Below are 21821 nucleotides of genomic sequence, written 5' to 3' on the forward strand. Positions count from 1 at the left end.
GCTCGGCTCGGCCTCCGCCCGAGACCTCGACCGAGGTGAAGACCTCGGTCGTAGCCGTTCAGTAGAGTTAAAGGTCATCAGATTGGAGAATTCCTCTCAATTGCCGTAAACCAACTTTCGTATTATCCATGAATAAAATCTTCCGGAGTTTAGGATGAGGAATTACAACTTAAAAGTGCATAAGGGCGAAAATTGCAAAAAACTACAAACGACAAGTGTGCGTGCTCGCCACTTCACTACTGATGGAATTTTCTTAAGTTCTGAGAGTTCCACGATCGGGGTACCCTTCCTCCCCCCGTAGTCTCCAGGTGATAGGACCCTGGTCGTATTACCCTCGAGACTCTGTAGGGCCCTTCCCAATTTGGATCTAGCTTCCCTTGATGTCTCGGGTCCGACACTTCTGCCCTTCTAAGGACGAGGTCACCCTTCCTGAATTCGTTCTTTCGAACTTTGGTGTTGTAGTGCCTCGTGACCCTCTCTTGGTAAGCGGCGATCCTTTCTTGCGAAAGTGTCTCTGGTTTCTGCCAAGAGGTCTAGATTCGCTCGGAGCCCTCCATCGTTTTGTCTTTATTGTAGTACTGAATCCGAAGGGTAATGGCCCCTATCTCCACTGGAAGTACAGCTTCAGTGCCGTATGTTAACATGAAGGGTGTTTCTCCGGTGGCTAATCTCTCAGTAGTGCGGTAAGCCCAGAGGATGTGGTGCAACTCGTCTGCCTATAGTCCTTTGGCGTCGTCTAGTCTCTTTTTTATTCCTTGAAGTAGTGTACGGTTGGTTACCTCTGTATGCCCGTTGGTCGGTGGATAACTGACGGAGATTTTCCTGTGGTCGATGCCGAGGGCCTCACAGAACGCGCCGAAGGTCGGATTGGCAAACTGAGTTCCATTGTCCATCACCACAACCTGGGGGATTCCAAATTTATAGACTACCGCCCTTTGGAAGAAGTCCCTTATGTTCTTTTCGGTTATCGTCGCTAGGGCTTCGGCTTCTGCCCACTTCGTGAAGTAGTCGACTGCCACTACGGCAAACTTCCTTTGTCTCGTGGCCAGGGGGAATGGGCCTAGGATGTCGATTCCCCACATGGCGAATGGTACTGGGCTCGATAAGGATGAGAGCTTGGTAGAGTGTAGCCTAGGCACGGGGGCAAACATCTGGCACTTGACGCACTTCCTGACTAGTGATTCTGCGTCCTTCCTCATTGTCGGCCAGTACAGGCCCTGCCTTAGCACTTTATGTGCCAAGGCCCGGGCTCCTAGGTGTTGGCCGCATATCCCTTCATGCACCTCCCGGAGTGCATACTCGCCGTCAACGGAATCCAGACACTTAAGGTATGCCAAGGTGAACCCTATCTTATATAATGTCTCGTCCTTCAGGAAGAAGCGCGCCGACCTCATTCTTATTTTTCTTGCCTCGTCCCTATTCTCTGGGAGCTTTCCTTCTTTGAGATATTCGGTTATGGCCTTCATCCAGCTTTGGCCGTTTTCACCTACAAGTAATACCTCTCGGGGTTTTTCGATGCTTGCCTGTGATAGCACTTCGAAATACACCGATCGTTCAAGATCTGCGAAGTTGAAGGTGGCCAGCTATGACAGTGCGTCTGCACTAGCATTCTCTTCTCGTGACACCTGCCTTACCTCAAATTCCTTGAAAACCGCTACCCTGTCTCGCACCGTCTTCAAGTATTCGGCCATCCTTTGCTCTTTGGCCTTGTAGTCTTCATTCACCTGTCGTACCACGAGCTGGGAGTCGCTATGCACTACCAGCTCCTTTACCATCAAAGCCCGAGCCAGATTAATTCCGGCTATTAACGCTTCGTATTCTACTTCATTGTTGGAGGCGTCGAAGTCGAACCGTAGGGCGTATTCTATTTTGAAACCCTCGGGGCTGACCAACACGATTCCTGCGCCGCTTCCTTCGCTGTTGGAAGCCCCATCCACGTACAATGTCCAAGCCTCTTCTCCTCGGTCCTCGGCAAACTCCTGTGGGTCATCGGGGAGTGTCGTCTCAGCTATGAAGTCTGCGAGGGCTTGTGCTATTATTGCGGTTCTCGGTTTGTACTGGATGTCGAATTCTCCCAACTCTATGGCCTAGTTTACAAGGCGACCGGACATATCCGGCCGCTGCAGTATCTTCTTCAGGGGCTGGTCGGTGAGTACGCATACTGTATGTGATTGAAAATATGGTCTCAGCTTTCTTGCCGCTGTCACAAGGGCATACGCCACTTTCTCTGCCTTTCTGTATCTTGTTTCGGCATCTAGAAGGGTTCGGTTGACATAGTATATTGGTCGTTGTTGTCTTCTTCCTTCGTAAGTACGGCGCTTACCGCCACTGCCGATACAGCAAGGTATAGCTGCAAGGTATCCCCGGTGTTCGGCTTCGTCAGCAGCGGGGGTGCGGCCAAGTACTCCTTCAATTGTTCAAAAGACTTTTCGCACTCCTCCGTCCATTCGAACCTTTTGGTCCCCTTCAGCGCTTTGAAGAAGGGGAGGCATCTATCTGCAGACCGAGACATGAATCGCCCGAGGGCGGCGACCCGACCCATTAGCTCCTGGACTTGCTTCATGTTCTGGGGTGACCTCATGTCCCGAATGGCTTGTATTTTGACTGGGTTGGCTTCAATTCCTCACTCCGAGACGATGAAGCCAAGGAACTTTCCCGAGGCTACTCCGAATGCGCATTTTGCTGGGTTCAGCTTCATGCCGTATCGTCTCAGCACCTGGAACGCCTCTTCCAAGTCTTCGATGTGTCGTTCCGCCTTCAGGCTTTTTACAAGCATATCGTCCACATATACCTCCATGGTTTTGCCGATCATCCATTTGAAGATTTTATTCACCAACCTTTGATAGGTGGCCCCTGCGTTTTTTAGCCCGAAAGGCATGACCTCATAGCAGTACAGCCCACCCTCGGTTATGAAGGATGTTTTCGGGACATCGGCCTCGGACATTTTGATTTGATTGTACCCCGAGTATGCATCCATGAAGCTCAGCGCCTCGTATCCCGCCGTGGCGTCGATGAGGAGGTCTATCTTCGGCATGGGGTATGCGTCCTTCGGGCAGGCCTTATTCAGGTCGGTGAAGTCGATGCAGATCCTCCACTTCCCGTTTGCCTTCAGGACCATTACCACATTGGATATCCACTCCGGGTACTGGATCTCGCGGATGAACTGGGCCTTCAGCAGCTTCTCCACTTCCTCGTTTATTTTCTGCTGCCTTTCGGGGGCAAAAGTCCTCTTCTTCTGCTGCACCGGCTTCTTCATTGGGCTAACATTCAGATGATGTTCTATCACCTCTCGATCTATCCCGGGCATATCCGAAGCTGACCAGGCGAAAGATGTCAGCGTTGTTCCGTAGGAATGTGACGAGTCTTTCTCGCTGCAACCTTGGCATGGTAGCCCCAATATGAAATTGCCAAGCGTCGTCCCCCTCTTCGGCTTCAACTTGCACCAAATCTTCGGCCGGCTCCCCCCGTTGATAACTGGCATCATCGCGCAGATCCTCTATTGGGAGTGCCTTGCCCGCCTTTTCTTTTCCCCATAAGGTAGTGGCGTAACACCTCTGGGATGCCTCCTGATCGCCTTAACACTCCCCGACACCATTCTTGGTTGGGAATTTCATCTTGAGATGGGGAGTGGAGACGACAGCCTTTAGTAGGTTCAATCCGACCCTTCCCAGTATGACATTGTATGCCGATGTAATGCCCACCACCAGGAAGTTGATCATGACCGTCGCTTGGCGATCTCCGGTGCCAGCTCTTACCGACAACTCAATCGACCCTTCCACCTTCACTGGGACGCCAGAGAATCCCTGCAACGGGTGTTCGACCTTCTTTAACTTTCCCTCGTCTAGGCCCATCTTCCGGAAAGCTTCAAAGAACAGGATATCAGTTGAACTGCCGTTATCCACTAAGATCCTCTTCACTTTGCAATCCGCTATGGTCATGGTGATAAGCAAGGCATCGTCATACGGAGTCTGTACCCCTTCCAGATCATCATCTGAGAAGGAGATAACCGTCCCCGTCTTCGCCTTCTTGTTCGGCCATTCTGCCATATGTACGCTTCTTGCGTAGGCCTTCGCTTTCCTGGCAGAGACTGAACTCTCTCCAGCGGCTGGGCCTCCACAGATGGTCGCTATATCTTTAGTTGGGCTCTTATTTTCATCTCGGGGGCAACGCTTAACTTCCTCGGGTGTCTGGTCCCTTCGCCGTTCCCGATTGCCTCCACAAGCGAGCCCCCTCCTCTCATAGCGACCTCCGCCATCTCTCCGATGGTTATCCCTTCGGCCATTACCGTCTGGGGCAACCTCCTTTTCGCGGTCTACAAATCGGCCTAGATACCCCCTTCGGATCATCCCTTCTATCTCCCCCTTGAGGTGCCAACAGTCTTCGGTATCATGGCCATGGTCTCTGTGGAAGTGGTAATATCTGTCCACGTTGCGTGTCTCGAGGTGTCGCCCAATCTTTCTCGGCCACTTCATGGCCCTGGCATCCGGGGAATCCTTTATCTGCATTAGTACCTCTATTCGCCTTCGGTTCAGGGGTGCGTATTTCTCAAACTTCCTTGGTGGACTGGGGGCCCGACCGCGCTTAGACTTTCGTCTTGTGCCTTCTTCGGAGGGTTTATCGTCAACCCTTGAGAGCCTCTTTCTTACCGCCTTCCTTTCGGCTTCTTCATCGGCTTGGAGGGTTTCTTCCATCTGGATGTACTTATCGCATTGTGCTCTCAGCTCGGTCAGATTCCTAGGTGTATGCTTCGCTAGGGACCTCTTCAACTCCTTATCCTTGACGCCTCCTAACAGGGCCGTGAACTCTTCCTTCGGGTCTAGGCCTCTGATTGTGATCTTCTCTTGTTGGAATCGCTTCATGTAGTTCCGCAGCGATTCCCCTTCTTGTTGCTTGACGTTGGTCAAGTTCAACGTAGTCTTCTGAAGGGGCTGGCTACTAGAGAATCCCTTCACGAAGAAGTAACTCAGGTCGCTGAAGCTGTGGATCGACTTCGTTGGCAGACGGTTGTACCATAGCCTCGCTGCTCCTCTGAACGTCAATGGAAGGGCATGACACATGATGTTTTCCGAGACCCGATGGAACTGCATGGCGACCTTGAAGCCTTCCAGGTGATCGACGAGGTCCCCAGACCCGTCATAAGTGTCATACTTGGGTAGGCGAAAGCCGATCGGGGAGCGGGTCCCTCATGACCTCGTCAGCTAGAGCCGTGTCATTAGTGAGGTCCGGCTCGCGAGTTCCCGTCTGATTTTCTGCCACCTTCTTGATCTCATCCTTCAGGTCTAGGATCATCTGCTTTAATCCCGAGTCCTGGGGCCTCTGTTTGTCTCCTTGGTGCGGATCCCTATGTGGGTCTCTGGCAGCTCGTTGTGTCCTACCTCGGGGTGCGGGACTCTCCCTCCTCGCTCGGTTTCGAGGGTTACGATCGGCCCTTGTCGATCCTGTACTGCTCCGGTCTTCATCTCGAGCTCTCTCAAACTGGACGTGGGGGCCTGGGGGTGCTCCGCCGGTCTTCTGAGAGACAACTTTGGAGACCTCCCTCATTGTCTCGGCCATCCGGTTATATTTGTCCTGGAGGGCTTCGAATTGCTCCCTCGTCACGTACTCCTGCGCTGCAGGAGGCTGATGATCATTGTCTTCACGTACTGAATATCCAGCCGAACGCTGGTACCTTACGGATACTTCCCGGTTGTCATTGCCCCTCTCTCGTCCTATCTCCGCCGAGGGAGGAAGCCCCCCTGAAGGTTCTTCCCCTATGTCCATGTTGGACACCGCTCTTGTCCTTTTGCGGTTGTAGGTTCTCCCCACCATTACCGTCGTTCCCACTGACGGTGCCAATCTGTTGCTGCCAAAAAACCCCGCAAGTTGGTCCTGCACAAGCACAGTCGGCGGAGGCCCGGAGCTTTGTCCGGAGTTAGTCCTTCGATGCTCAAGTTAGGGTCGGCCGCACAGTTTTCAGTGAGGGAGTAATGGTGAGGGTCTGAATGCTTACCTTCTTCCTTCCTCTCGGCCCCCTTATATGGTTCCTCGGGTCTAGGGTTTTTTTTCTTGTCTTTTCCTCTGTCCTTCTCCCATACGGCCGTCCTTCTTGTGGGGAATATTCCCCTCATGCAAACGATGTGATCGAGCGTGATTGAGTCCTTGGAATCCTTATCTGGTGGACGACACGTGTCTCTGGGGCGACACGTGTCCTTTCCCCACCGAGAGATCAATTTGGCTGTATCAATCATAAACCCACTTAAAACAAAAAAAAAACACACGCAAAAACGTTTAGTGCCCGAGAAAAAAACCCTAACCCTCTCTCTTCCTCATCTGAATCTCTTCAAATGAATCAAACCAAGTAACCAGAAATACCAAATAAGAATAAGATAGTGCTTGCAGCGGCTAAGCTAAGAGTCGGAGAGCAGGTCTCTTCGTTCTGGTTTGAAGCTTCAAAGTTCAAACCAGAGAGCAGCGTTCTTCGTTGGATTTGGTTCATAGAGGGATATGAATCAGCGTTCTCCTTACCTAACCCTCTTTCTCTCCATCATATCGTTGTATTAGCCAAAATTCAGGTTTGGTTTTCTCTCTCTCTCTCTCTTTCCTGTTCTCCTTTTGGGCATTATTTAGTAAGAATCTTTGGACTGCTCTCTTGGCAAGTACTCTGTTATGCGGTTATGCCGATTTCCGACCAACACATGAAGAAAGTGATGATGCTCTTTTGTGATTCTGGTTGCCTAGTCGGTAATTGGTATTGGAGATTTGAAGAATCTCATTCATGTGTAACTTCTCCAGAATTTAAGTACTCTATAAGTCTAGTTTAGCTAGTTCAGTAGTTAATGCACTCTTGTGAATTGTGATGGCTAATTTCATTGGCAGCCTGTTGTTGGAAAGGCATTGCACCAAAAAAAAAAAAAAAAAAGAGAGAGGAGAAGAAGAAGATAATTGTGTAGCTTTCCATTTACCAGAAAAGAGGAAAATTAGAATCTATACTAATTCTGGATAAGAATAATTTGTTATTATAAGATTGACTATGTAAATTATTATAATCAATTTTCCATCTTCAAACAGATTCTTTCATGATATGACTATATTCTCCTAATGGACTAAAAGCCTTGAGGCTGCTGGTTTGATATATCCCATTATCTGGTTTGATAAAATTTTGAAGCATCAAATGTTGCTGATGATATAAAACAGATACAAGTTAATTGCTTAAAGATATAAAACAGATACAACAAATTTTAAAAATAATGTCCGAATTTTTATCCGACTTTTATTTTCGTAAACGAATCATTCTCGAATCCGAATCCGATTTTTATTTTGCGCGCTTTTTTTTACCGAACTCATAAATTAACCAACCGAATTATTTCGAATAATTCTTGAATCCGAATTTGCTAACTAGGAATTATTCTCAAATGGTGGGCCCGGATCGGCCCCACCCCTGCCATCTTCACCAACAATCCGAAAGAGTGTTTAGCCCATTACGGTTGGCATGCGATTCTGACTCAACCCGGTTCGGAAAGAAGAGACCGGAGCACCACCACCACCACTAGGATGACGATTATTACCATGAACACTGTCACCACCAACACCACCTCAATAACGCTCCAACGGCATCAGTTGCGGAGGCACTCAAGGCTTTGGCGTGGAGGACCCTAAGCATAAGGGAAGCGTGTTCTCTCGTATTAGCTTTCCCAATGAAGGTAGTAAGAAGAGGAAGCTATCATCATCATCCACAGGAACCAGTAAGGAAGTCATCATCAACGGGAATAAGGACTACGAGCCCTCTGCATCTCCTCACACTAAGCCATCTTCAAATGGGTACCGTGACGAGTGGAAGCCTCCCGTGAAGGGTGTAGCGGTGTCGTCATCGAGTGTTGGAGTAGTGGTAGGACGGAAAAACATAGTGGACCCAAGGATTGAAGTATCAGTATCGGTTGTTATATCGGTCGGCCAAAATTAAGATACGTATCGGAGGGTATCGTATCGTATCGGAGATACGCTAAAGATTCACACATAAATGAATAGGAAACATTTTTTTAAATACTTTTGTATAAAGAATTTGTTAAAAAAAGCTATTGATAACATGTATTATGCATAAACACTAAATTGAGGGTATCACACTAAGAATTCAAGGTTTGTAGTTGTCCCATAAATATAAAATCCTTATTCCCAACCTTGATTTTCACTTTAGTTAGAGAGAAATATGGCTGGAAGCAACTTTGGAAGAAATACCCCTTAAAAAATTGTGTTTTTTTAAAAAATTACCCATCTTGACTATTATATGACCGTAGCGCACTATATCGGTACATACTGATACGCACCGATATTCACCTATACGTACTGATCGATACATACCGATACTCACTGATACGTACCTATACTCACCAATACGTACCGATCGATACACATCGATACTAATTGATACGTACCGATACATATTGAAACATACATTTCACCTCGATTTTATATTTTTCATAAAGTCGTATCGGTGTATATCATATCATATCGATGTGTATCGATGGTGTATTGATGCATATCGGTATGTATCGTAGGATATATATCGACACGAAAGGATTTTAAAAATTACATGTATCGTATTGGTGTGTATCGTATCAGTCTGCTAAATTTAAGATATGTATCGGAGGGTATCGTATCGGTATCGGAGATACTTTAAACTATGAGTGGACCACGACTCTAGCGATGACGAGCGGCATTTCAAGAGGAGGCCGTCCTGGTATAAGCTGCCACCGCCATCGCCCGTGGAATGAGAAGATGAAGCTTAGACTTCGCGAAGCTCAATAAAGCGAGAGCGAGATCGCGGGAGAATCCAGGATCTCGAGTATGAACGCGAACGGGGGCACAACAAGCACAGATAAGAATGGCGTTTATTGGTTGTCCACATCCATCTCTCGCTCTCTCTCTTCCATGGATGCCTAGATGGTCAAAACTCTCGAGGAGGAACGGTCGAGTCGTGCAAGGAACTTGAATGAGAGAAGGAATCAGCGATGTATATGCTCTGTGATCTGCTCTTGTAACATACAGGTTGATTTTATTCAATAAATTAAATAATCTTTTGTTTGATTTTTTTTGCTCCTTTAATTACATGTTTTGTTAGCGAGATTTTAAGCTCTCTCTCTCTCTCTCTCTCTCTCTCTCTCTCTGTGCTACCTGCTACGATGTTAGAGAGGCTTGTTTACTTCTCTTCATGATCTTCACATCCGTTGCAATATTATATTTCCGATCTACTACAAGAGAATCACGGCTATAAGGTTCTCAGCTGTTTTCCTTTGTTCATCAACAAGGGTATCCAAGAAACTGAGGGAGAGAGAAGTTGTAGATGGGGAAATTGAAACGAAGGAAGCAAGAAAGTCTACTTGCTGAGAGAAGGCTAAGAGTAGATCAAGAAAGAGATTGAAGATAGAGAAGAATTATAGTGAGAGAGAGAGAGAGAGAGAGAGAGAGAGAGAGAGAGAGCTGAGAGAAAACGAGTTTAATTGGGAGAGAAAAGGGGTGTTGAGGTGGTTCAAACTCCATATAAATCAATCAAATTTCCTGGTCACAGTCAACCATCCAACTAGCCAGGAAAAACCAATCTAATGGGGCGACTCAGCATAATCCTGCTAGATTCCAATCCACTTGGTGGATCAAGACAGACTGAAGCATTGTATGATTTTAAATAAAGCTGATTGGAGAGCAAGGATCCATGTAGTCTTAACCCATTTAATTGACATTATTGTGATGAACAGATCGCAACCTATTCGTTCATCCATTATTGTTTTATCCAAGCAAAATATTGAACTACTAAAAAAAGGCTTCACTTTCCACGAAGAGGGAAGAAGAGCAAGGCCTGATTCATGGAAAAGAAATATTTCTTTCCATCGCACTGTGTTTCTTTCCATAAGCTACAGAGAGTTTTTTATGGAAGCTAAGAGACCTTAAAATTTTCTCTCTGCTTAGAAGTTAGAACACTATTTGTCTGGATTTAGATCCTTTTCAATTCTTAATTGTGCAATTCTCTTTGTGCATGCGGCTCCTGTACATTTTCAAAATTGAAAGGTTGTAGAAGTTTAAGGTATTTGAGGGGTTAAAATGGATTTGAATTCCAAAAAACTTCTTTGACCATTAGATTTTGAAAATGTATAGGTATCGCGTGCGCAGAGAGAATTGCACAACTAAGAATTAGAAAGGATCAAGATCTCTATTTGTCTACCTCGATCGATGGGTGGCCTAGGTATTCTTCGTACCTTTGATCATAACTAGGCCTTGTTGTAAAGCTTAGCATGTGGACTCTATGTGATGATGCATTATGGACAAAGGTATTGAAAAGCAAAATTCTTTCTGAATGGCAATCTACTTCTTTGTATTTTGAAGGAATTGATAGGTAAGATCCTTGGATTCCAATGAGGGGTTACAAGCTATCGTCTAGTAATTAAGAGGACTCATATTAGCTAGGTATCTTGTGCCCCACAAAAAAAATGTTGGCAATATCCATCCAAAATATGTATGTTAATATATGTAACATGAGAAATAAAATACACAAGGAATCATGAGGACCACACTCATAATCACAAACATGAAAACACATGAGGATCTATCTTTAAGAATAGGTGAGGATGAGTCGTGCTGCCAGTCACTCTCCTTAAGACTGTAGATAGCCCTTATGATGCAAAACTGGGTCTTCCAAATCAACGTCTATGATAAAACAACGCCGACTGTCCATCTTGTAGTTGTTGCATTCTTTTACTTGGCTATGATAAGACACATTTGATCTGTGCTCAATCAATAAGAATCCCTTCTAGGAACTCACACAAAGCCACTTGAAAACAAGTAAACTCAATCAAAAGAGTAATGAAGAGAGTAAGAAAGCATTTATAGATTGATCTCAACAACCATTTTCAACCTCTATATATAGAGGGAAAGCATCCCTCGGAAGTTCATATGGAATTGCAAAACATTACCGAAGTTCAAATCTTTCCTTTGGCGTGCATGTTTGAATGGGCTGGCTTCGAGTGATGGGTTGTGAGTTTGTCAAGTTCAAAGTGAGCTGCTATGTTCGCAATATGGAGCTAAAAATGAAATTATTGACCATATACTTCGTCATTGTCCACATGCAAGAGTTGTTTGGTTTGGTTGCTCTCTCTCACTGAGTTTTGGCCTTTGTTCCTTCATATGTTGGTTTCTATGGCTATCCAGAAATGAGTTTATTTTTACGAGAGACATTTAGCCCTGAAATGTATTTTTCATAAGGCAGAATCCTCTTACCATGAGCCCAATCGTCTCCCCTGTGTTGGTAATCACGTTTCAACAACTCCAGTTTTTTCATTTGAATAAACTCTAAGAAGGCAGATTGAAGTGGTGATGTACAAAACTAGATGCTCTAGGTGTGTCATACTAAAATTTTTCAACTCTCCTTACTCCTTAGGCCCTACCTATATTTCAAAAGAAAAAAAAAATTATTTACATTAGAAGATCAATCCGATCGATATCGATACGATACCAACACAAATTGAGACTATCGACAAAAAAGCCATTTTTTTTAATTTCCATCCGATTCCGATCTTATATGGGCACTGATATTTTTATTTTATTTTTGGTAAAATATGGGCACTGATACTGATTCCTGTAAGCTTGCGTGGCTTCCAATATGTATATATTTTTTTGATAGAACGTAGCTCCCAATATTCAGCACATACAAACGGGCGGGTCATGGATATAAAACCAATAACTAAGAGGGTTTTCCACGTTAAAAATTGTCTCTGATTGTGGTTTGGCTTGATCGGTTTATCTACATTACTAATTCTCTGCATATTGTTGTTGTTTTGTATTTCTATTGTTTGCACACAGGTGGTGGAAAACGGATTTGATTTTTTCCCAACAAGTGGTATCAGAACTCCCTGTAGCTCACTGTTCGTTTCCCAGAACAAAAGATAAAGTCAGATTTGCCAAACACATTTCTATTCCTATTTCATTCCCAGAGAATAATAGAACAACAGAAAGTTCTCATAGAGTGGAACCAAAAGGTAAGCGTAGCTACATAGGTAGACACTCCACCCGTTGTCACCGCGCAGTCTCTCCCTTACCTTTCCCGTTCCACATGCACCGAGTCACCACGACGAGCAGTCATGACCATTTCTAACAACAACCATGACTTTCCTGAACCCCAACACCTTCGCTTCTCTGGTCGAATCGGCGGTATCAACTCAGTCTTCTCTCTTCGGCCGAGCTGCCCATGCACAGATCGTCAAGCTCCTCAGCAACCCTCTCCCTACATTCCTCTACAACCACCTTGTCAACATGTACTCCAAATTCAACCTCTTCAACTCAGCCCAACTCATCCTCTCACTCAACCCAGAACGCTCTGTAGTTACTTGGACTGCTCTCATCTCTGGCTTAGTTCAAAATGGTCATTTCGTCTCTGCTCTCCACCATTTCTCTAACATGCGACGTGAGTCAATCCAACCAAACGACTTCACCTTCCCCTGTGCCTTCAAGGCCTCTGGTTCTCTTCAGATTCCTCTCACAGGTAAACAACTCCACGCCCTTGCTATCAAGGTAGGTGAGATCTTTGATGTCTTTGTCGGATGTAGCGCCTTTGATATGTATTCTAAAACTGGCCTCAGAGACGATGCACAGAAAATGTTTGATGAAATGCCTGAAAGGAATGCTGCAACGTGGAATGCATATATTTCGAATTCTGTTCTTGATGGTCGGCCCTATGATGCGGTTGGTGCTTATGTTAAGTTTCGACGTGTGGGTGGCGAGCCTAATTCGATTACATTCTGTGCATTCCTCAATGCTTGTTCTGATGCATCAAATCTCCTGCTCGGGCGTCTGTTACATGGGTTCGTGATTCGTATTGGTTTTGAGGGAGATGTATCAGTTTCTAATGGCCTAATTGATTTTTATGGGAAATGCCAACAGTTTGAATCCGCTGAAGTCGTTTTTAATGGAATCCTGCGACCCAATGATGTCTCGTGGAGCTCAATTGTTGCTGCCTATGTACAGAATGATGAAGAAGAAAAGGCTTCTGTGATCTTTTCACAAGCCCGGAAAGAAGGTGTTGAGCCTACAGATTTCATGATTTCAAGTGTTCTTAGCGCTTGTGCTGGGATGGGTGGACTTGAATTGGGGAGGTCTGTGCACGCACTTGCTGTGAAGGCCTGTGTTGAAGGAAACGTGTATGTTGGGAGTGCACTGGTGGACATGTACGGTAAGTGTGGAAGTATAGAGGATTCAGAGCAAACCTTTGATGAGATGCTTGAGAGGAATATAATTACATGGAATGCAATGATTGGTGGGTATACACATCAAGGGTGTGCGGAAATGGCTCTAGCAATGTTCGAGGAGATGACAAAAGATGGCCATGGGATGCGGCCTAACTATGTGACACTGGTTTGTGTATTGTCAGCATGTAGTCGGGCTGGTTGGTTGGAGCAGGGGATGAGGATTTTTGAGTCAATGAGATGCAGGTATGGAATAGAGCCAGGAGCTGAGCATTATGGTTGTGTTGTCGACTTGTTAGCACGAGCAGGTTTGGTGGAGCATGCTTATGATTTTATAAAGAAAATGGCAATTCGTCCAACAATCTCGATGTGGGGTGCTCTGTTGGGTGGTTGTAGAGTGTATGGAAAGCCAGAATTGGGGAAGATCGCGGCTGATAACTTATTCGAACTCGATCCACATGACTCTGGCAACCATGTCATACTTTCAAACATGTTTGCAGCGGCTGGCAGGTATTTTTTACAACTTTAAAGTCCTCTCTCTGTGTGTGTTTCCCCCCTTTCATATTAACACTAGCTTTACATGCTGTGGGGTGGGAAAATATTTTGTAGGTTTAGATCTTGTATTTAAATCTAAACTTGCAGCTGATGGTATTTTCTAATTGTTCGCATTATTCTGAATGCATAAAGAGTGTTAGTGAACCATAGAAGTTTCCCTGAAGGATTTGCCCCCCCCCCCCCCCCCCTTATTGGGTTGGTTTCTGGAATTATATATATCCTTTGGGGGCCTTATTGAATGATGCAACCCTTTGCTGTTTGCAATATTTTGAATGCATAAAGAGTGTTAGCGAACTATAGAAGTTTTCACTGAAGGAATTTGCCCCCCTTATTGGGTTGGTTTCTGGCATTATAGGTATCCTTTGGGGGCCTTATTGAATGATGCAACCCTGTGCATATTCCAAACTGATGTTCTGGAATGTAACCCTATCTGAGCTTGCAAATGTGAAATCCTAAAATATAGTATGGCAAGGACCTCCCCAAGCTTGTACAGATAATTTAGATACTGACAAGGCATTAAAAGATTTCTCTACCTTCTCTTTCTTTTCTTCTACAAGAAAATGCAAAATAAATTGTGAATTTCTGTTTTGTGGTTCAGCTGCACCTCCCAATCTACATTGTTCCCTAGGATGTCCTCAATTTGTCAAGTATATTTCTCTAGTCTCGAGGGATCTTATTGAAAACAAAACAGATAATGCCACTATTATAGAGACACCCCCTAGAGAATGCAACTATTATAGAGATTGACGGCAGGGGGTGTCTCTATAATAGTGGCATTCTCTAGGGGGTGGCACTGTAATTGCCCTATTATAATTACTTTCACATTTTAGAAGATCAGATTCATAATCATTTTCTTGAGATATAAATTTCTTATGATTTGCACTCTTCTTTGGTTAGCTAGATTCTTATAATCATACCCACTCTTACGATAATATGATATATATTTTGGATTCAATACTTTCACGATACCTAAAATGTAATCAATGTAACCCACTAGATGGTTTTTCTGTCAATGAGATATCCAGGGCTGAAGTTCAACCTGATTGAACCCTATGCATCTGATTGTTTGACTTCTTTTTGCTAATAGTTGTATTGTTGCAACCAATGAGTCAATTTTTTGCCTTGTACTCTCTGATAGGATACCTATCATTTGAGAAGCCCCAAGTCCATGCACGCATTTTTCTTACTATAATACCTCAGCTGTAGGGATGATGCCAACTAACTACCATCCCTCTGTTCTGACCTTATTTTTCATTGTTTAATTTTGGGTTTAAGTAAATCTCTCTTAAGATGTCTACTTCTGTAATTAAATATTTTCTGAAAATTTGATGTAGGTGGGAAGAAGCCACAGTAGTGAGGAAGGAGATGAAGGATGTTGGGATCAAGAAAGGCCCAGGATGCAGTTGGATCACTGTGAAGAATGCAGTCCATGTCTTCCAAGCAAAGGATTCCTCTCACGAGAGAAACAATGAAATTCAGGCAATGTTGGCAAAACTGAGGAGAGAGATGAAGGCAGCCGGTTACATTCCTGACACCAACTTTGCTCTATATGATTTGGAGGAGGAAGAGAAAGAGTCAGAAGTGTGGTACCACAGTGAAAAGCTTGCACTAGCATTTGGACTCATTTGCATACCTCCTGGAGTCCCAATAAGAATCACCAAGAATCTTAGAGTCTGTGGAGATTGTCACAGTGCCATTAAATTCATCTCAGGCATTGTTGGAAGAGAGATTATTGTGAGGGACAATAACCGATTTCATCGCTTCAGGGACAATCAATGTTCTTGCAGAGATTATTGGTAGTAATAACAAAATTTTGGCAGGTAGATAGAAGTTGTTTTGCTTCCCATGAAATTTGTATCCTTGAAATTCTTTGTCGAATACAAATGTATACACTATCATAGTGGAGTCTGGACAACGAAAGAACAGTATCAAAATCAGAGGAACATATAATTTAATTGAAAATTTTTTGGGGGGCGAGTGAGCCTTATAATTTTGATTAGCAACTTTGATTGGGTTGTAATTATATCTTCTTATTCAGCATCAATGAAGTAATATCATCTCTTGCGAAAACAGGATTGAGTCAGGTTGAGTCGCGCTCAGGCCCAACCCTATAGGGCTCAGGGTTGGGTCAGGTTGGGCTGGGTTGACCTTAGCTGGTCCACTTTTTTTTTTTTTTTTTCCCTCTACAAAAGGTCACAAATGTTAAGCCTATTCTTACCAAAGTGGCTTTAATTAATCTCATTTTATTCTTATCCAGACCCACTTTATATCGATGATCTAGAGAATAAGCTCGATGAAACCATGATGCTCTCTTTCAATGCGGAGATTGAAGATGGCAGCATTGAGGAGGTAAATCTATTCTTTTATTACATCAGTTTGAAACTCAGGTTTGATGGCTTTTATTACATTGCAAATGGTTTGCCTTCTATGTCCACTTCCTCTAGGCACATTATGAGTATTGACTTCATCCTCTCGTAAACAAAAATGCTGAACCCTCATGTTCAGGAACCTGATTGTAGCTTAGGCGTAGCTTCTTTTTATTGTACTGGTTTATGGTTTTGGTGGTTTATGGTTTTGGCAGACTACATAAGGTTCTTTGTCGAGCATGATGAAATATCTGAAAGATTTAGTTTTTACTTTCTCGATATGTCTATTGAATGGGAAATAGTTGTGCTATACATGGTTCAAAATTTCAGTTGAAATGAAAATTTTCAACTGAGATTTTGTGAAAATTTTTTATTCCGAAAAAGTTTAGAACAAAATGCAGGTCTTTGCAGTGTATGTAGAATTTCGATCGAAATTTCGGTTTTGACTCGGTTTAGGTATTGTTTCGAATAGTGAATAGAAAAGCGTTGGTGAGATCAAAACAGGTCAAATTTTTTACCCTTTTCATGAATTTCAAATGGTTTTTCCTTTTAGAGGGGAGTGACTCTAAATAAAAACAAAAAAAACAAAAATCAAAAAACTCCAACCAACAGCGATTTGCTGCATTTGAGCAAGATTCAAATTAGAGGTATACCCTACGTTCCCAAAGATTTCGAGTATTTAATGTGGTACTGGCATAAAGTTGGAGGAACGGTTTTGTAGCAGTGTTTTAACCTTGGTTGTACACTTGTACTTGTAACACGTTGACATTGTGTAATATTCAATGGTTCTTCTTCATTCTTAATGCATATTTTCGTTGTTTTCATTGAATTATATGTGTTGTACTACTAAATTATGTGTAGAGGCTATATTTGATAAAGTATGCAGCACAGTACGGGATATACTACCAACCTAAGGTACGGAACCAAACTACCATTTTGGGTGTGTTTTGTCACAAGCAAAAGTTTCTAATACGTTTAGAGATACTTAATTAGCAATTCCCTGAAATTTTGAGACAAAATATGGCCATTTGACGACCGAAATAGGCAAACAAAATAGTCAGCCGAAACATGCTTTGGTCAAATTTCGATCGAAGCCTGAAATATTTTGGTTTTAACCTGAAATCTCGAACCTTTGTATTAAATGGGTGACCTGAAAGACTGAACCTTAACTTGTCGAACTCAATTTTAATTTTATCCTTTATTCCTTAAGACCCTGTGCATTGCTAACTTATCTACCAATGAGTTGGCTGAGTTGGCATCCATTGGTATGAGATCTTGCATGAGGCTCCCATTGTTGGCCTCCCAACAACAGACACAATTTCTGAGGATTGTCTTTTCTCCTCCCCCAAGAGGGAGAAAGGGGGGAGAACAACATTGTTTCTATCTGCCCCACCGGCATGATTGAAGAGAAACGTAATTAAGAGAAAAAGGAGACTTTCCAAGTGGGTAGCTGGTTGTACTTCCTAAAAACTAGGGGCTGCTTGCATCGAAGTTTCTATTGCCATTGCCGTTGTAGTATGAATAAACTGAAATATTTCTCTTTGCTGTACAGGGTATTTATGGGTGTTTTCTGGATGTTTGTCATATGTATTATTGTTCTGTTCCAGTAAAACCTTCTTCAAAGTTTAGTTTAATTGACAACCAAAAAAGGTTGAATTGTGACCCTTTGTCATGTTTGGCTCCCTTAGAGGTTGCTTGTGTCTTAGTGTGCTGTAGTTGATGAGTAAATGCTGTTTTATGAAAACCAAGTGGTCAAGCATTATGTCATTCATCATATTATGCCATTTATTATCTTGAAAGTCTAAAAATCTGATTATTAATTGTTTATGTTCTTTCAAGTTGTTTAGTCAGCTATTATAATATTTATCTGTGACTTCGAAATATGCGAAGCCATTCTACATGGTGACTCATTTTAGCATTCCAACATGATCCAAAGAATTTCAAACCTTCATATAATGCTTACTTGTTAAGTGGGTGAGCTTGTGGCGTAGCGGTTAAGTTGCACTATGAACATGTTGTTCACAGGTTTGAAACTTGGAAACAGCCCCTCCTGCAAAGCAGGAGGTAAGACTACGTACATTTGCCCCTCCCAGACCCTGCAATAGCGGGAGCCTCGTGCACTAGGTTGCTCTTCTTTTTTTTTTTTTTAAATATAATGCTTACTTGTTAACATCTTTTAAGAATTTATGGATGAAAAACTGAAATTTGGTTGTGGTTTTGAAGAATCTTTAGAATCTTGCACAAATGACATATGGAGCTTACTTATTCCTTTACTTCTCCAAGTAGGTAGCAGAACAGTTGATGATTATGCATGAGGACTGTCTGCATGGCAATTATGAGTTAGTTGAGAAGTTAGGGGAAATCCAGTTCGGGGGCAGAATCTGCTTTTCAAAGCAGACTGGTAAGTTATAGGCCTTTGATGGTTTTATGCCAAAATTATTTTTCTAGACCTATTTACAGCAAACCTATGTTCTGGATGAATGAAACATCTCTGCTGTTTCATTCATCAGTATTTTTCAGTTAATTTGATAATCATTTTTACCTTTTGTTAATCTTACTCCTGTCACATTAACTATTCTGTGAGTTCTATGAATGTTCACTGGAGTTTTATTATCACAATTTTCTCTTGATTTTCAGTGTTTAAGATTTTGACCAGTTTCATGTTTCTTATGGTTCTAACTTTTCTAAAGCTGTGGAACTTCATTTGTGAACATAATTGGAGTTTCCTTTATTTTTTTTTATGAGAATCTATGATATGGGTCAGCAACTAGTGCTTTTCTTCTTTGCCTGGAAATATGGATTGGAGATGTTCCTGCAGTCTCTGTAACCTTAATTGATATTTGCACTGTGTGCAATTTCTCATTGAAATATGTCTAGCTATGCTTCATGTTCCTGACTGAATGCAATGTAGCATGTTAAGAGCATTTTGTCATTAACTACGTATGCATGTATGAGAAGTTTGGAACTTATAAGATTACCCAGTTGGAATGTCTGCAGATTCTAGTTATCCCATCGGAAGCAAGATGACAAGAATGAGGGAAAGGAGGGTGGTTTTGGGGTGGGACTTTGTGCTTGGGAGAGATGTCTGATGTGGATGCTATGTTTCTGCATTGAGTCACTTGTCTGTCTGATGTTTTTGGGCACTAACGTTGTCTTTTGTGTGTTTATATGCCTATTTCTGTGGTCTTATTACATGTCCTACATGAAAGAGTAGTAGTACATATTGATCTTTGGTTCATTTGGGAGGGGGCTACAGTTATTATGACCAATTTCTTCTAATTGATATGAAATGTGAGAATTACTAGGATAGCAATTGATTTGTGGTATTTCGTTTGACTTTGATTTTTGTGACAGGTGGTCAATGATGATGATGAAGGTGAGAGCTGGGATGATGAGTCGTCAGACATGGTGATGGATGATCCAAAGCCTAGGTTAAATCCAAGGCCAGAACCCATGTTAGAAGATGTACAAAGACCAAGAGAAACAGTAGAAGCTGAAGATGGTTGGACGGTGGTTGGTCCAAGGCAAAACAAGGGTAAGGGATTAGGACGAAGAGCTTGAGTTTGCTCCTGCATCCTTTCCAATGATTGGGTTTACCTTTTGCTCTGTTAAATATTCAGTATGCCAAGTTTTGAATGTACCATTGAAAGACACTGCTTTCCTCAGTGATCTGGTAAAAAGCTCCTTTATTGATAAAGTTAAATACACACTATCTTTTAGTTCCCACTTTTTATGATATAATTTTATTTTGGGAAATGTCTAGAGGACCCGGGTTGCCCTAGCAATTACTCTCTGATTTTTTGTTGTCATTTAACACACTTGTTCTAACAACTCTAGTGCTGCTATAAACTACCCCATCTCTTCTATTAGATGAAATGACAGCCCTATGGTAAAACTATGAAGGAAAGTATTCCTTCATGGTGCATTTTAAGGAAATTTTCCTTGCAAGTGTGACAAATGCACATTATCATAATGGGTCAGAGTGCACTTTTCATTATAATTTGAGACAATGGGAGCTTTTCTAGTCTAGCAGGTGGTGTGTTTACTGGGAGAAATTTACCAAAAAAAAGTGTTTACTGGCAGAAATATCTGTCACATGGCTGATTGGATAGAAATGAAATTTTGTCAACAGGTAAGACTTGTAGGTCCCTAATTGCATGTCAAATTTCAGTTTAAGTGGTCTCAGTCAAGTTGCAAAATTAAGCTTAGAAAATCCAATTAAGAAATAAAACTCCTCCATGTCTTCTAGACGACTTGATCTAGAAAAACTTTGCCTGTAAAAACTTTGATCGACTAGTAATTTTTAAGCTGGCACTGAAACCATGGTGAAACCTTGAATTGTTACTTGGAATGGATTTCTTTCCTGCATAGCTGATATCCCTCCATTGTTCTAGAATCCAGGAACTGGTACTCGGATGGCCATTGATGAGGAACAAGACACTCGAGGACATGGGGTGAGGCAGGGCAGGGGTTGCTGCGAGGAGTGGGCTAGGGATTTAAATCCTTTGTGATAAGTGGCAATGAAGATCCAACGGTTGGGGTCTGAGAGGGCCAAGCATGGACCTCAACTAGACATAGTGACACAAAAGATTACCATTATTAATAATATAGCAATCAGGCAGCCAAACGGTAGGATGTGATTTGTTGCCAAGCGTAACAAGATGCTCTAATTGATTCTGGCCACCTGTCTGATGATAGCTTAGCAATACATTCGCGATGCTACCTCATAAGTCCTTCTCGTTTATTGTTTGAATAGGAAAACAAAGAACTTGTATTAATAAGTTGAAAGACATTTTTTTATTCGGCAGAGCTTTCCCATCGTTAGCAGCTTAACCAATGAGGGGCTAGTATGAAGGGGCATGGGTCACTTTCAAAAGATAGGGAGGGAGATTGACACAGGCTGAGTACCATTTCCCTTTTGATTGGTACAACAAAACTTCAATAGAAAAGGAAGAAAATATGCAATGGTTCAAAATTGATTGGAATTAGACCTAAGATCCTTAGAATAATATGCTTTTAGATCTGAAAACTCAGCAATTCCAGGGTTTCTTAACGAATAATCCATGATCGATTTGCAATTTCTGAAACCTTAGTTCACCATCATAAGTGTCAATTGTCAGGATTCCACTTTTCCCTTTTCGTCCAATCCCTTCACCACCCCCACCCCCTTTTTTACCCTTCTATACATACCCTTTCCTCTTCTAAAATGAAGTTCATGTGTTTCAAAGGTATTCTAAAGAGAAGGCAAAAACTTATCTGTGCACAATCATACATGATACATAATACACGATCGTCCACGCAACCATTGAATGGAGTTGAATTGGGAGGGAGGGAGGGAGGGGGGCACCACAGACCATGCACAACAGTGCACAAAACCCTTCCCCAGAAAGATCCTAACCTCGTAACCTTTTGGGCGGTTCAGAACTCGAGGCAGATTCAAGTTTTGTAGGCGATTTGGAACCAAACCAGACTGAATCTGGATAATTAATAAGGCCACCTATTGTAGCAATGTTCCACAGAGGGACCATTTACAGGACAAGTGGTCTCAGCTTAGCCAAAACGATTATGGACTATAAAGTCTAAAGGTGGAGAAAACATGTGAGAAAGTCCCAGTGCAACACACCATCGAAGCCACATGAACCCCCCCCCCCCTCCTTTTTCTCTTTCTCTCTCTCAATGAATTGATGGGCGTTATCCT

The 21821-nt window shown here is 42.9% G+C and overlaps 1 protein-coding gene across 2 annotated transcripts; it reads left to right on the plus strand.

The window, feature by feature from the left end:
* Positions 1 to 9961: 9961 nt before the first annotated feature.
* On the plus strand, positions 9962 to 18459 carry LOC122084688 (pentatricopeptide repeat-containing protein At4g14850). Of its 2 annotated transcripts, XR_006141970.1 has the most exons (4): positions 9962 to 13712; positions 15092 to 15577; positions 16015 to 16106; positions 18410 to 18459. XR_006141970.1 is itself a non-coding variant. In XM_042653132.1 (2 exons), the coding sequence occupies exons 1-2, from the start codon at positions 12124 to 12126 to the stop codon at positions 15555 to 15557; spliced, it is 2055 nt and encodes a 684-aa protein (XP_042509066.1). In that variant the 5' UTR covers positions 9963 to 12123; the 3' UTR covers positions 15558 to 15760. The 2 variants fall into 2 exon arrangements, 1 of the variants encoding a protein (XP_042509066.1); XM_042653132.1 differs by lacking the exons at positions 16015 to 16106; positions 18410 to 18459 and having other exon boundaries at positions 9963 to 13712; positions 15092 to 15760.
* The last annotated feature ends 3362 nt before the right edge of the window (positions 18460 to 21821 follow it).

Source organism: Macadamia integrifolia, chromosome 1 (genome assembly GCF_013358625.1).
Source record: "Macadamia integrifolia cultivar HAES 741 chromosome 1, SCU_Mint_v3, whole genome shotgun sequence".
Lineage (NCBI taxonomy): Eukaryota > Viridiplantae > Streptophyta > Magnoliopsida > Proteales > Proteaceae > Macadamia > Macadamia integrifolia.